Consider the following 16,287-nt stretch of genomic DNA (forward strand, 5'->3'; position numbering starts at 1 on the left):
CATTTTGTGATTCCTTAAATGCAATGTATGAAGCAAAAAAAATGCTGATTGTCCTTAAGGAATCGCAAATTACCACCAACTTCAAGTTGGTGGTAAGTTGCGAATTCCTTGAAAAATGCACATTTTTGCATTTTTAAAAGTGCCATGTGACGCACATGCATGCCCTTAGGGCATGTATGTGCGCCACATGTGCACCCATGCTCATTTCAGGGGTGCAACAGGGTGTCCTTTGGACACCCCTGCACCCTTGAAATAATTCTCAATTTGCAAATCTCAAATTGCGAATCGCAAATTGAGAATAACTTCCCATTCATTCCTATGGGCCTCCTGGCCCATAGAAATGAATGGGAAAGTATTCCTTAATTGCAATTCGCAATTTGCTAATCGCAATTAAGGAATACTAAGAATTTGCCAAAAAAATGCGAATTTGTACATACATCCCAATTTGCGATTCTGAAATAGCGATTTCTAAAAAAATTTCGCAAATAAGGACGATGATACATATGGCCCCAAGTCTATTGTAATTGATTGTCTGCTAATTTAGATCTGAGAATACTTTCTAGCTTGATATTCAGAGGCTTAATGCTTATGCATTGATTTCTCATCAAAGTTCTTTATTGAGTTTCTGAACTGACACCTTATTTTCTCCTTATTCAAATATATTTAGATTAGGGAACTTCCTTTATGCAGCATTATAACACAAATTGCTGATATGTTGACTAATAGTTTATTTGCCCTTACATTGAAATACCAATTAAGGTCTTAAGCTGGGATACAAGGGACCTCAGTGGACACAGACAGTCACCGGCCCCAGTGGCGGTGGGCTTTCTGGTGGGCACGGCGATCTGCAACACTGAGGAGGCTGCTGTGGCACTACTCATGCACCCACCGCTCTTGGGTCAGTAAAGCTAAGCATGGGGAATTAAATACCGGGGGTGCACTTACGCTGCATAGCTATGTGGTCCAAGCCGTGCACACTGCCTGCAACGCCCTTGGGGACAGAGAAAGTGATTTAGCTCCCTACTTATGGAGGCCCAGAGCGCTGCCTTCCACAGCCGCTGTTGCGCAGGTGCCTGTTCAACCTTATTACGGGATCGCTACCTGACTGCTGGCTGCGGTGGAGCACTTGGTGGCACAATGTAAGCAAGATCAGGAACTCCCTGCTGGGTGCACCAGAACTGCAATTTAGTGAGAGCTGTTCATGCTGTGAGGCTGTGCCGCTCGGAGCTGGCCGGGACACCGGGCACCCACCATCTCCTAAACAATACCTGCCCGAATCGGCAGACTCACACGCTTTGATTTACAACCACAAGAGGGAAGCCACGATGGGGAAAACTGACAATAAGCAAAACAAATTGCACTTTGAAAAACGCTACGCCAGGCTACAAGATAGCGAGCAGACGCCATTAACGATAGTGCCAGAAACACAGCTAGAACATGATCAGGACGTTGATATAAAGGCCATGTTGCAGGAAGTAAAGGTTAGCTTAAGGGCAATTAACTCCAAGCTAGACTTGGTGTGTGAATGGATCAGGTCTCCCAAAAGGTGGACAAACATGAACACAGGCTTGATGCATTGGAAACCAGAGTCTCAGATTACAATGATCGTCAGGCAGAGTCCCATGATCACCATCTTCGCATGTACAAAGTGCTTGAAGTAATAAATGTGCGTAATGAGGACCTCGAAGCGAGATCACGGAGGAACAATCTACGCATCACGGGCATACCGGAATCCACAAATATATCAAATATGGAGAAATACATCGAAGGGCTCCTGCAAGACCTATTTGGAACAGACCTGTCGCCCATGTCCTGGTGGAGCGCACCCACCACCCCTTGGGGCCCAGGCTTCCCCTGGTGCTGCACTCCTCCCGACCCTGGCTTGTCTATTAAATTACAGGGACAGATACACTGTTCTTAGTCTGTCACATGAGCAGGGGGAACTGCAGTACCAGGGCAACGTCATAGCGTTTTACCCAGACTTCAAACAAGCAGTCCAAGCGGCTCGGAGGAGTTCATTCCAGCTAAGAAACTGCTACAAAAGAATGACACCAAATATGCCATGCTTTACCCCACGAAACTCAGGGTGCAAGCCGGTGGTAAAACCCTAATCTTGAAGGAAGCTAGTGCCGCTCTGAAGTTTGCCAAACAGCATGCCAAGAAGTATCATGAAAAAGCTACAGCGAAGGATACTTCATCACAGAGCCAGCTAAGTACCAATGACCAATCTATGTGGCTCCATGAGTTGTTTCCTATAATACTCTAACTAGTTCATAGACACACCTTGTTCGCTGTGCTCTTCTTTCTTTTGCTATTGTCTATTGGGACTGTATATTGGTAGTCCGCACCATGCCCGGCTACCCTGTTGTTACGTGACAGGGCAGTATGCCGGCAATCCACGCCACCTTAGGGATGATTCCCTCTAGCCCCTCGTACCAAGGGCGCTTGTTTACAGTAGGATGGTTCATTGGGAAAGTACAACCTGTTTAGGGGGTTGGTGTGGGAGGCGGGAGGGAGGGGAAGGTTAACGTTTCTCATTGTTTGTTGCAGTACATACTATTTTCTCAGTTGCTTGATTCATATCCAGGGACGCAGCTGTTCAACTTCGGTAAAGACAGCGCACTCCCAGTAGACTCCAATTGTGAGGTAATGTGTTCACACCAGATAGTTGAGGGCTCCCGAGCTCACTTCATTTCCACTGATAAACAATTTGACATGTTTTGTATATAACTGTCTAAGTTAAATTGTATTAATTGGAATGTAAGAGGTCTGAATGACCATAGAAAATCACATCTGGTACAATCATATCTCATTAGGCATGCAGCAGATATCTGCCTCCTACAGGAGACCATCCCCTTCTCACCTAAAAACAACGGTCCACCCATCCAATCCTGGATCTCTGATCTCAATTATCTTAACGGTTCACTCTCTTTGTCCAATTCAGTGAAATCCCTTGGTTTCATCATCGACAAAAACCTAACCCTTAACAAACACATTAAAAAATCTACTAAAGGAGCTCTCCTATCTCTCCACCATCTGAAGAAAATCAAACCATTCATCCCACCTGAAGACTACAAATGGATTGTCCAATCACTGGTTCTCTCCAAAATTGACTATGGCAACGCTATCTTCACAGGAACCCCCAAAGCGCAATTAGCTCCTCTCAGATCCGTGCTCCACTTAGCAGCCAGTGCTGTAAGAACACGGGTTAACCCAAGAAGTCACTGGGACCTGGGCGGATAGTTGATACAGACAAAGTGGTCCCAGATAGACAAACAAATAACTCGGCAGTAAAATCACTTAAATGAATACAAAGAAAATTATAACAGCATTGTTTTTAATCACAACGTGTATCGTAAAAAATCATTCATAAAATGGATACATAGTAAATCACATATAATGCCACTAAAGGATAGGATAGGGAAGGGTAGTGTTGGGATAGTGAAGGTATGGGAATTACAACAAGGGTCACTGAGACCTGAGTACACCAGAAATAATGATAAGTTAACAAAATGGAAAAAATAACTCATCAATTAATTTAGCAATCATGCCTCAAATAAAGTAAAATCACAAATGATAAGGCAGGGAAGAGGCTGAACACAGGAGGAAGTGTCGACGTTTTGACCCAAGTAGATGCAGGCGTAGTGTAAACCTTGCTAGAGGGTCTTCATCAGGACAAGGGAAAGTGGGGCAATTAATCTTAAGTTGGTATGGAAGTGCAATACGTGAAGTTCAATAATAATTGTCAACCGGAATACCGCGTCTTGTGCCGACGCTGTGTACGGTGTTAAGATGAAAGAGCCATGAGTGTTAGGGGATTTGACTCCTCCTCTGAATCCCATTGCAAGCCCTTGACCGCATCCCGTGAAAGACCCAGTTCTCTGGTTGTAATGATTAAACTACGATCCCTGAGCAACCCTTTGCCTTTCCTCACAACGGCGGTTAATGTCTGCCGTCTACAGCAATTACATCGGAACCCCCTCTCTTTGCGGTGTCTTTCCTCACAACAGATTTCCATAGCACGCATGGCTCTGTCATCTTAACAACATACACAGCGTCGGCACAAGACGCGGTATTCCGGTTGACAATTCGTCACCGAGAGAAGCTGTCTATAACAAACCGGTATAAGCATATCAGACGCAGCCACAATGTCGCACCCTTGAGAGCCTACCGTTATTGAACTTCACGTATTGCACTTCCATACCAACTTAAGATTCATTGCCCCACTTTCCCTTGTCCTGATGAAGACCCTCTAGCAAGGTTTACACTATGCCTGCATCTACTTGGGTCGAAACGTCGACACTTCCTCCTGTGTTCAGCCTCTTCCCTTACTTATGATTTGTGATTTTACTTTATTTGAGGCATGATTGCTAAATTAATTGATGAGTTATTTTTTCCATTGTGTTAACTTATCATTATTTCTGGTGTACTCTGGTCTCAGTGACCCTTGTTGTAATTCCCATACCTTCACTATCCAAACACTACCCTTCCCTATCCTATCCTTTGGGGGCATTGTATGTGATTTACTATGAATTTTTTACGATACACGTTGTGATTAAAAACAATGCTGTTATAATTTTCTTTGTATTCATTTAAGTGATTTTACTGCCGAGTTATTTGTTTGACTATCTGGGACCACTTTGTCTGTATCCACTTAGCAGTCAGGCTCATCACTGACTATAGGCGTTTTGACCACATCTCCCCAGCTCTGAAGTCCCTTTACGGGCTTCCCGTAGAAGGTAGATCATCCTACAAGACAGCATGCATTACTCATAAAGCTTTACACCAGAATACCACGCTGTACCTCACAAACAAACTCAAAAAAATCAGGCGGCTCTAGACCGATGAGGAGCACAAACACTTTCTCCTCGTCCCCCCATTATTAAAAAGAAAACCCTCAATCTCGCTCCTTCTCAGGTAACGCTCTGAACATCTGGAATGTCCCCCCCAAGTAATTGTGTTGTAACCCCTCCTACCTCGGCTTTAAAAAAGACCTCAAACTGCACCTTTCCAACAAATACTGGGGCCCCTAATCTGGTATCTGACCCCTCACTTGGCCTCCCCTGACCTTACCATCCCATACCCCACTTTTTTTCTCCCTCTGTCTCTCTCTATATAAATGTATCCGCTACTGTTGTTTCTATGTTTATAGTCATCCGTGGATTACCTTTTCATGTATATTGCCCTCGGCTCATTTTAGTTTTGATTTAACTTGCTTTCATACTCTACTATTGAACATTCCTTTCTTTGTCCTGTTGTACTGTTATCTTGGTTTTCTTGCACATGCAAGGCGCTCTGATAACCCCTGGTCTAGCCAGCGCTGTATAAAACCTTTCAAAATAAATAAACCTAATGTGAGGGCCTTATTGAAGTGTACTAAAGAGGCCTTTGAGATAAGAACAGATTATAAATATCATTTGTTGTGATTTCCTCATTCCCTAGTGTGCACAAGAATTATTTTTATTTTGCTAGGTCGTTATATCGTATAATTTAAATTTAGTATTTTCTCTCAACCCCATACCACCCAAGTGACTGTCTTGTCCACTAGTGTGTATATGTCAGTGACTGGTTAGGTAGCTTTTAGGGGATTATGGATGCATTCTGGTTCATGACAAAGATATAGAATGACATCTATGAATAAATTTTAAAATGATGTGCTGCTGTATAGCATTAATGTGTATTTACTCTGTGTGACAATAGGCCAAAACGCAGTTCTGTCCTAGAAAAGCAATTTATGGTAAGGAGTCTGAGTCGCAACATTCAGAAGACATGCAGATGATGTATTATTCATTTCTTTTTTAAATTGTCTCTTCTTAAGATTGTGGTGATGTGCTTATTTAAAAATATACACTAAAATATTCAGTTTGCCACCAAAGTTATGCCAATATGTCTCCATCTGTTTTGGTAGATGTGAGGCACAAGCAATGCTTAATTTAAATAGACAAAGGTGGTCCGATATAGGGACCAACATGTTTCACCTCTATGGGTTGAGTATCAGCAGGATTGTTTTAGGTTGTTCACGATGTAAGGTGATGGTTGAACAGTGATGTTATATGAAATGGCTGACAATTTAGGATTTTGTGCCACTGTAGGCTCAAATGGGATGGCCAAGGAAATGGATGGAGGATATCACACAGAGCACATCAACATTTTGAAACTTTTTCCTACCCTGATGGCTATGTTTTCTTAAATTCTGAATTGCTCTACATATATTTTATATGGCTGGATAGATGGTCAACAGTGCAAGAACTCAGCTACATGCCTACATAGTTTGAGGTTATTCCCTGCACTGTTGCTATATTGTAAGCATCTTAACATCCGATTGTCTTTTAAGATAATTGAGTGTCAAGCACTTACATAGCATCTCAGTTCAAATGCAGTACCATCAAGAGGCTGGCAACAAAATACCTATCTTTGAATTTACATCCAGAGAGCGACACCACAATTAGTGTCATGTTCCTCATAAGTCAAGCATAAAGTGGTTATTGAGGAATTCACAGAGTGGTGTACCAAGGGATTTGTTTGAAAAAACTGCTTCTCGGATGATGCTGTTGTGACAGTTGTTTTTTGGGAAACAGGAACGTTGACTATGTATGACAGTGAGACTAGCAGTAAACACATTAAGGGCCAGTGAATCCATAAATTAGATTTTCATTAAAAAACACACAGCTCCAGGGTTACATCAAGTTGTAAAATCCATTTCTGAGCATACGACATCCGAAAAGAAAACCATACCATTCACATGTGTTTTTGCCAGTTCACCAACTTTTAAGTGCACTCTAGTTGACATCGGTCATGGCTGCCCGTCATATAGACAGCTCGATCTTTAAAGCACAAGGCACCACTGAGGTGGGCAAAGTTTGTTTGCAAATGAAAGATCTCAATAAGCCATGCAGTTGCCAATAGGAAACATGGACTGATGAGGCTGCACAGGCTCTGTGTAGGAGCCACATCTTCCATCTGCTATAACACATATATATTTTATTTTTCAGTCAGCATAACTTTTTATTTCAGGTAGAGTTCTGGAGTTGTGCTCTAACACCTAGAATTCTATATGAAGAAAAATATGTTGTCCATGTGGTTTCTCTACAAAGACTGCCCTACATGGTGGAATCCCTTGAATATAAATATTACTTCTATTACCTATAAAACATATATTGTTTGCATTTCATCCATTTGCTTCCCACTTAAAGGGCATGTCTCATTTATAGCATCAAAAAGTAATATATTTATGGTCCTCTTTTAACACAAAACAATTTGCAGCAGACATTCTAGGAAGTCAACCTAGGAGTAAAAGGGTATTGTAAATTCTACAGGTTAATATTATGGGTGGCAGTGCAAGCCTCTCTGCGGTGGTAGCTAGTTTCATACCAAAAACACAATCCTTTCCCATTATTATTGCAAAGGGGTCTCCAACAGCCACATTAATATATATTGAAAATAAAGAAAGCCAGCTAGATTACCGGGTGAGGGGGTAGGCTTTCGCTTTTCCTAGGAGAACTCTCTGAATGTGGTAGCTATTTTATGGCTCAGTGAAGCAAATTACAGAGCACAACTAATGCTCCTAATGGAAAAGTATCGACTTTGCAAAATATATTTCTCATCTGCGGACAAAGATTAAACCAGATTTTACTCAAATAGCGCACACCATCTGTGCATACATTTCTCCATTTACAGATCTTATATTTGAGAGAGATTTTTTGTAAATAAAATTCAATAGTGCTTTCCAATGCCTGTATTACAAAAGTGGGCAGACATTTTGAAAGGGCACTTTGGTTGAGCAGGTTGTAAGCAGGAATGCATTTTTAATACTCTAAACCGGTGATGTAACAATAGCCCCCAAGCTCCAGGGGCCCCTTCCGGTACTGTGCACGGATGGCGGGCCCCTGGCCTGGGAGCTCTTGACTGGGTATGGAGCGTGGAGAGGCCCCCTCCATGTACTTTTTGGCAGGGGGAGGGAGGGGCTCAAGTTTCGTTACGCCACTGTTATGTTATGTTATGTTATCCGAATTTATTGAGCGCACAGATGCCTCAGTTCTGTTCTGTGCCAATTCAGTTGCAATGTATGACCGTAGGATTGTAAGTGTGATTGAGTTCTACAAATTGGCTTATTTGTGAAGCATTGCATTTTAAGGACATTTTTTGCTTCTTTATGCCCAGTACTGTTAACAACAGTGTTAAGGCTAATACCGCCAATATGGCTTGACATGAATGGCACTTTTTTTCGACTCAGATGCATACGCTGTAATACATAGTTGCTGGACTTTAACATTAAAAAGGGGGTATAGATGATTTCTTTTCTTCTTTTTTCTTTTGATAAAAGTGAACAAATGCTTTAATCTCCTGGTTGCAGTGGTCAGGTACTGAGCTCGCAGTTATCAATCTTTGATGGAACATCCATTTTCAAAGTGGGTATTCAGCAATACCATCAAAGTATATTTATAAAAAATACTTACCACCCATATAAGTCTACAAACACAACATGCACACTGTTACTGTGTAATTGCAAAGATATACCTACAAACGATCATGTCATGATTCTAAAAGCTGCTGTAGCTGAGCCAATGTCAACAGCTGCTTTCTAAAAAGCAGTCATAAATGTTTAAGCCCTTTAATAAAGCTGAATTTCAGTAAGCATGCTCACAGAATCTGTAAATGAATCACAAAATAGGGCTGGAATTACAAATACTTCAAACAGTACAAATCTAGTTAATTTTTTTCAGGATATCCACAATGAATATGTTTAAAAAAAACAAATTCAACACAGATCAATTGCATTTTTGTTGGTCATCCTGAAAAATAAAGACTTTGTAATTTGTTTCTTCAATTATCCCATCCCTGCCCTGGTCACATGAACAATGTCGTCTATGGAAGAGTAGAGTTTTCATTCTTTAGTCAATATGAACATTTTGTATTTAGTTCTGAGATGTGTGTTAGTTCTACACAGAGTTGTTAAGTAACATCATAGTGCATAATGACACAAAAAGTACCTGGGTATGTTGGATGCATCTGAGGACGTAGGGTCAGGGTGATGACTGTATAGTTTATGAATTTTTGAAAGTTCGCTGGCAATGACACGTTGGGTATAATCATCCTGCCAAGTTAAACCTGTACAATAGGAGCGTAAAAACAAAAGGTTACTTTAGCGATCACAAATTGTGGTAACTCAGTGCTATAACTGTTTAATACTTTTACATATATTTTTCTAACTGTGAAATTCAGCGTGAAAAGGAACTCTGCAATGCTCTGCAAAATTTTCAAATTGCATTCCTCTTGCGTCTTTGACCCACATTTTTTAAATACATTTATTTGAAAAAAGCTATAAGGGTTTTCAACAAAGAATCAAAGAAGTGTATAATAAAAATGCCCAACTTTTTATGGGTGTTGAAGTTATTATGCTTTTTGAAATACATTGAAATTCATTTGAAAGTTGCCAAATAAAACCCGGAGTTCAACCTTGTTGGAATTGTTAATTAAGATGCTAAAAAAGCAAACTTGCATTAAGGTATACCTTCTGTTGAAAACAGTTCACCTTTCAGAGGGAAATAAATATTGTGCTAAAAAAGGTCAAACAATTCTGATTTATGCATATTTTTTCTGAATAACTTAGCAGAAGTAAAAAATTAAGACATATCAGCCATTGTTAAAACTACAATTCATGCACATGTGCAGAGACTAAAAAGCTATTTAATATTGTTAAATGTAGGAAGGGGCCCTGACTCATGAAAGGAAATGTCCCGAAAGCTCGTGATGACATTCACCACCCTCATCAGTGGTAATAAAAAACATTTAACTCTGTGAGGATCTGTACATTTGGTTTGTGACATTCTGGATTGTCCTGTGTAGTAGTTATAAACAAAAGGCAGTTAACCAGTACCAGCATAAAAATGTTAAATCCATACATTGAGAGAAAATCACACTGAATAGCTGTGACAACTATCCGCAGAGTTGCTTTCCATGGTCAAGGCATAATAACAATCATTCTAACACTAAGCAGTGGTTTCCCAAGTCACTGTACTATGGTAACAAAATAGATTTTGACCTTTACCCTGTAGTAATAAATAAGTGAACGGCTGGTTATCATTAGGCTTACTCTAAAAATAATGCGCTTTTGGGCCACATGTATTTTTACTGGAAAAGGCACTAGCACCTTTTGTTGATTGAATATACCGTTCCATGTGTAGGGGCGGGTGGAACTCGCAGCATTACAAAAAAACTCAGCGATATTCAGTGGAATTCTGCCTCACATTCTGCTTGTGCTTCAATTTAGCAACTGTAGCGTGAACGGCACCATGCGTTGCACAAGAGCGCGTGGCCATTCGAGTTGATTTTGCTGCAACTCGAGCAGAAAATCAACTCCAGAAGCAGCAAATCTACTTGAATGGCGGCCCTCTGATCACGACTGCTCGCAAATGTCGCCGACCACCCACTTTAGAAAATTGTGCTGGGGGATGCCAATTCTCGCTTGCGCTCATCCTGCTCACATATTTTGGAGCCTGGTGGGAGAAAAATTCCTCCACGTGGGGATTGGCGTAATAAGGCCAGAACTCTGCTTTAAAGGGAAACTGCCAATTTTGCAGGCGGAATATTACTTTCCGCCCATCCCTACCTGTATGATGAAATGTAACCAACCCCTCTCTAACTTGATCCCATTTGATATGGCATGCATTTATCCTGAAAATACATGTAGAGTAAAATACATATAACATCCTTATCTCACGTTGTATGGTAATGGTCCACAGTAAATGCTTTCTGGGTTATAGGCCGTGGTTGTTGTTCATGCAGTCACGTAGCATACCCCTCTCTAACTGGCAAAAATCTATATTAAGCTTGCATTTGTATCTAAAACAAGGAAAAAGCCATGGGCCTCATTTATGAAAAGTGACGCATCGCTGCGTGAAAACAGCGATGCGTCACTTTTCACTGCGCACTCCTTGCGACACCAATGATGCATCATATTTAATTTTTGACGCATCATGTCGCAAGGACTTACAGATACGTCAGTATTTCTGACGCATCTGTAAGCGCAAAAGTGACGCATTGCTGGAGTGTGTCACAAAAGTGACGCAACTCCAGCAATGCGTCCTTTCACAAGGGGAAAGCCCCATGTGAAAGGGCCTGCGTTAGTCTTACGCCTGCTGTGAGGCAGCCGCAAGATTTTGACGCAACAGCATCCTAAAAGTGACGCAGTGAAATCTCATAGATTTCACTGCGTCACTATTACGAGGCTTTTTGAAGGGGAACGCCCCCTCTGCATACATTATACCTGACGCAGGTATAATGAGGCACAGGGGTTTAAAAAGTGACGCATCTACCTAGATGCTTCACTTTTTAAATATGGCGCAACAAGGCGCATTTTGTACGCCGCTGGTGCGTCACAAAAAGTGACGCACCGGCGGCGCAAAACTGACGCAAGGCCTCATAAATGAGGGCCCATGTCCTTACGAAATGTGAGCAATGTGAGCAATGTGAACCTGCAAATATGTTATGAACACAATCAAAGGACTTTATGTGTTTTGTGCAAGTCATTTGTGCATCTGCTCAAAATCAATAATCATCCTAGCAACAAAGGCTGTTGTAACTGCAGGAGAGGTTCGAGGGTATACATTCCTTATGCCATAACCACCTATCTAAAAAGAGGCTTGCATGCAAAACAGAAAATACCTTAAAAACCAATTAGTTACCAAATCATCTTGAGATGTCTAGCCCCGTTTATTATTCCTTTATCGAAACACATTCTTTGTCACCTGTTATCAGTCCTGCTTCTCACTTACAGAAGTTCTGTTCCAAACGCCCTCAGCGCCGAAAAGCATCTTACAAAAATGTTCATAAAGTGTGAAACTAATCACCCAATAAGTGTTGACAAGTTAAAAAGTTGCAAACGTGAATAAATTAACATGATATTTTTCTTGAAAACTTTATGGCTGTTTGCTTGCAAACAAAATGAAAAAGAGGCAGTTTTGGAAGTGCAGCTTTTAACCCTTTGGGGTAGATTTACAAACATTTTATTATGTTTTTTAAGTAGCCTAAAAGTAATGCAAAGCAGTGTGAAGGCGGCCTTACCTGGGTGGTACATGGCGTTCCCATGCAACCACCCATGCTTTTGACGTGAAATCCTATCTACTAACAATAGTAGAGAGTAGAGAGTAGAAAATTAAAAACATTGAAAGGAGGCCATGAAGGGAGAAATGTTTTTATTTCTCCTTTCTTTTCTGACTTTGCATGTGTGCTGCACTGTATAGCACATATAAAAAGATGGAAAAGTTTAAAATTAAGGCTGTGCATAGTATTTTGTACAGGAAGAGAAGCCTTCTAGTACAAAACCGATGCTAGACTAGCGCACAGACCCTTGCACTATGGCCTAAAGGTGTGTGCCTCAGCAAACAAATGATGGATGGAATGCTGACAATGCAAACATTCTCCACCAGTCAAAAGATCTGGGTTAAATCCATCGTTCTTTTGCCCACTATGCCACCCCAGTTTGGACCCAGCCATACGCAAATCAGTCTTGATCCAGAAATCCGGTCCCAGGATGCTTGTTTCCGGTCCAGGGAGGACCTGGCCTGGCAGTTCTGTCTGGATTGTTCCCATGGGGCACAGGGTCAAGACTGATTTGCATATGGATGTGTCCGAACTGGGGTGGCATAGTGGGCAAAAGAACAATGGATTTAACCCAGATCTTTTGACTGGGGGAGAATGTTTGCATTGTCAGCATTCCGTCCATCATTTGTTTGCTTTAACACTTTTCGCCCTAAGTGGGATGGGTATGCCCAGACGTGGGTCCCTTGCTCACTGTGCCACTGGATTCAAACTAGCCTGACTGAAGAAGGGTGACATACCCTGAAACCAGTCCTTGGATGCTTGTTTCCGGTCCAGGGAGGACCTGGCCTGGCAGTTCGGCCTGGACTGTTCCCATGGGGCACAGGGTCAAGACTGATTTGCATATGGCTGGGTCCAAACTGGGGTGGTGTAGTGAGCAAAAGAAAAATGGATTCCAGATCTTTTGACCGGGGAAGAATGTTTGCATTGTCAGCATTCCGTCCATCATTTGTTTACTGTAACACTTTTCACCCTAAGTGGGATGGGTATGCCCAGACGCGAGTCCCTTGCTCACTGTGCCACTGGATTCAAGCTAGCAACCCTGTAACCGGTCTCAGGATCCTTGTTTCCAGTCCAGGGAGGACCTGATCTGGCAGTTCAGTCTGGACTGTTCCCATGGGGCACAGGGTCAAGACTGATTTGCATATGGCTGGGTCCAGACTAGGGTGGCGTAGGCAAAAGAACGATGGATTTAACAAATGTTTGCATTGTCAGCATTCCGTCCATCATTTGTTTGCTGTAACACTAAAGGTGTGTGCCTGGCATACACCAGCAAAATTATGTGCCAGCATTAGGGAAAGGGGGGGAGAGAGCCATATCTCTGTAGATATGGCACTCTCTCCTTCTCACGCTACTTAAAACAGCTTTTGTGGATGCTGCACTGCATGAGAATCTAGTAAATCTGGCCCTTTGTGTTCACTTTGTAATGAGAATTACTATGAGTACAGTGCTGTTTTCCTCTTATCGCCTCGGGGGGAACAAGGAAGGTGCTAACTCAGAGATGGACAAATCTTCTGAAATGTATGGGCCTAGATTCCATTTAGACAAGCGCGCCCCTGTATGAATTTGAGATATGAATCAGTGCTCTTTTCTCTCTATTTGCTCTTAACAGTGGCTTGACTAGTCTCCAGGTTAACCTTTATGTGCAAATAAATTGAGTGAGGGACTAAAAGCTCGAGCCGGAAGCCTGGGTGTAGCTCAGCTCGAGGTCTTCTTGGATCCACAAGCCCTAAAACGGGGCGAGCTTTCATGTGGCTTCTACCTGCCACTATGCTCTGACCTCATACACCAATAATTGAAAATAAAGCATTAACCTTTGATGTATAACTGGAGACAGATTTTTTGTTCCATCTATTGGCTGACTGCACAATGTGAAACAAGAAAACACAATTCAATCACTACTACACTGCTTGCAAATTGTGTGATCCTAGCAGTACTTAATTTGTAAAAACGTAAGTGCCAGGACCCTTCACAGGAGGCCACGGCAACCTGCACCACCCATTGCCTCTGTCAGTGCTGCCAATGACAACACCAACACAACTTCTCACCATTGCACTCCTACAAGGGATACAATTCAGACAGTGCCACCATGTGGGGGACTGTCACTAGAGCTGGTGCTGGCAATTAAGTACAGGTGCCGAGAACCGGAAACCACCTGCTCAAATTAATCTGGATCCTAAGCAAATATTTGATCTTACTGAGCCCCCTTCTTCAACATTATCATATATGTGGGCATGATCATCAAGTAGGTGAGCTCAGTATGTGTGCTATGCAAAAACCTAGTATTAGATTTTATAAACCACAATGTTCCTCTATCTACAATAATAATATAAACCACATTCAGGGTTTACATGACAACTGACTTGCCTCGTAGTTCTTTAATGGAATTGTCCTCAGGCTGGGGCACAGGGTTAAAAATGTTTCGAAATTCATATTTATCACTACCACTGTTAATAAAACCCTGACTATGTCGTAATGTAATATGATGCACTAAGGTGAAATGCTTCTATGTGTTAAATAAATACTTTAAAACATTTTTGAACAGGGGTTAACATAATTTTACATGATGCATGAGCACCTTGCCACATATGTTTTAAGGCTTGGTGCACGCATGGACTCTTACAGCCAAGCCAGACCCTTCACTCGGATCTCCCTATTAATTTGTTGGCATGCACGCCTCTAAAATTAGTTCATCCAATTAGTTGTAAAACTGCAAAAATTAAGCTGGATAATCCACAAACAACTCACTACAACTACTGAGATTTAATAATGCTGAATTATAACACTTTATTACTCCTCAGGACATGCAGCAACAATTCTTGGTGGCACAAACCCTTTTACACTGTATTGGTTAAGCAATTATTCATACTGGAGATTCCAAACTCCATCAAGCATTGATCTCTATAAGTGGTGTCTATATCTTCTTGGATAGCTCTATTGACAAGCACACATGCTACACGGGGCATGATTATGAGTGCAGGGGAGCATGATTACAAGTGCAGGGGGCATGATTGCAAGTTACCCATAATTTCTTGAATGATCCTGCAATTGAGTTATGAGCCCCATTTAGAATTACAGAGTTAGTTGAAACAATATGGATCTGTTGTACTTCCCTCAGAGATTTTGTAAATCTATAGGGGAAACTGCAGAGAGGAATGGAAAATTACCTTGAGAATCTAATTATACGTTTCCCCTGTAATTCTCATTCAATAAGAGATGCTCAGTGTTCACTAAGGAATCCCCATTAATCCAGAACTCCTGAAGGTAATGGGATATCCCTTGTTGGACCTGGCCCATTCTGCAGGGTCAACTAAAACTTTTTGCCTTCACTCCCTTCCTTTGATGAACCAATTTTTGTTGGTTTTAAGGACTCCATGCACTTTACCACTGATAACCAATTCTAAAGTGCCTGTGCTCTCTTCCAAAAACATGATAAAATTGGGCTACACCTGATTGGTACATTTCATTTTCTTGTAAATCCCTAGTATTTGGTATTTTGGTACCCATGGCCTATAAATTAAATGCAATTAGTGGGCAGCAGTACTCATCGTTCCACTCACAAATGTAGCCTTTTAAAACCTGTATTAGGCCTGCCATTTCAGTCTATAGCAAGGTTTCTAAACTGCCATTCTGACCTTGTAAGTCACACCTAAGCTAGGACTTAAAGGCTCATAGAGCAGGGTGCATTGTATCTAAAATGTTGGACATGTGTGTGTACGTTTTAGATGTCCTGGTTGTGAAAAACTCCTAAATTCATTTTTCACTTCTGTAAGGTCTAGCTCTCCCCTTGACTAACACCGGGTTACCTTATTACAATAAATAAGTGATAGCTTTGAATTGGGAGGAGGTAGAAGTGTCCTGTTTAGACTCATATGTATTGTAATTTAAAATCCTCTAAAAAGAGTTAAAATTTGAAAATGCTACTTTTAGAAAGTTGCAAAAACAACAGTTGATAGACAGAATGCAGAACAAAGTCATACATTCAGCCCAGTACAGAGATATGGGACTAATTTCATAATGTATTTGTTCACCATGCCATTCCAGTTTGAACCTAGCCATATGCAAATCAGTCTTGACCATGTGCCTCATGGGAACAGTCCAGCCAAGCTAGGTTCTCCCAGGACTGGAAACAAGCATCCCAGGACTGGAAACAAGCATCCTAGGACCGGTTTTGGCATTTCACCCCTC

The 16,287-nt window shown here is 41.5% G+C and overlaps 1 protein-coding gene across 2 annotated transcripts in view; it reads right to left on the reverse strand.

The window, feature by feature from the left end:
- Positions 1 to 16,287, reverse strand: part of PTPRN2 (protein tyrosine phosphatase receptor type N2) — a 2,289,968-nt gene that overhangs the window by 1,363,576 nt on the left and 910,105 nt on the right. For both annotated transcript variants that reach the window (XM_086941498.1, XM_086941499.1), the window contains exon 4: positions 8,991 to 9,108. In XM_086941498.1, coding sequence (XP_086797624.1) covers positions 8,991 to 9,108 — 118 coding nt within the window. The remainder of the gene's footprint in view (positions 1 to 8,990; positions 9,109 to 16,287) is intronic.

The sequence above is a fragment of the Lissotriton vulgaris genome, chromosome 10 (genome assembly GCF_964263255.1).
Source record: "Lissotriton vulgaris chromosome 10, aLisVul1.2, whole genome shotgun sequence".
NCBI classification, from domain to species: domain Eukaryota; kingdom Metazoa; phylum Chordata; class Amphibia; order Caudata; family Salamandridae; genus Lissotriton; species Lissotriton vulgaris.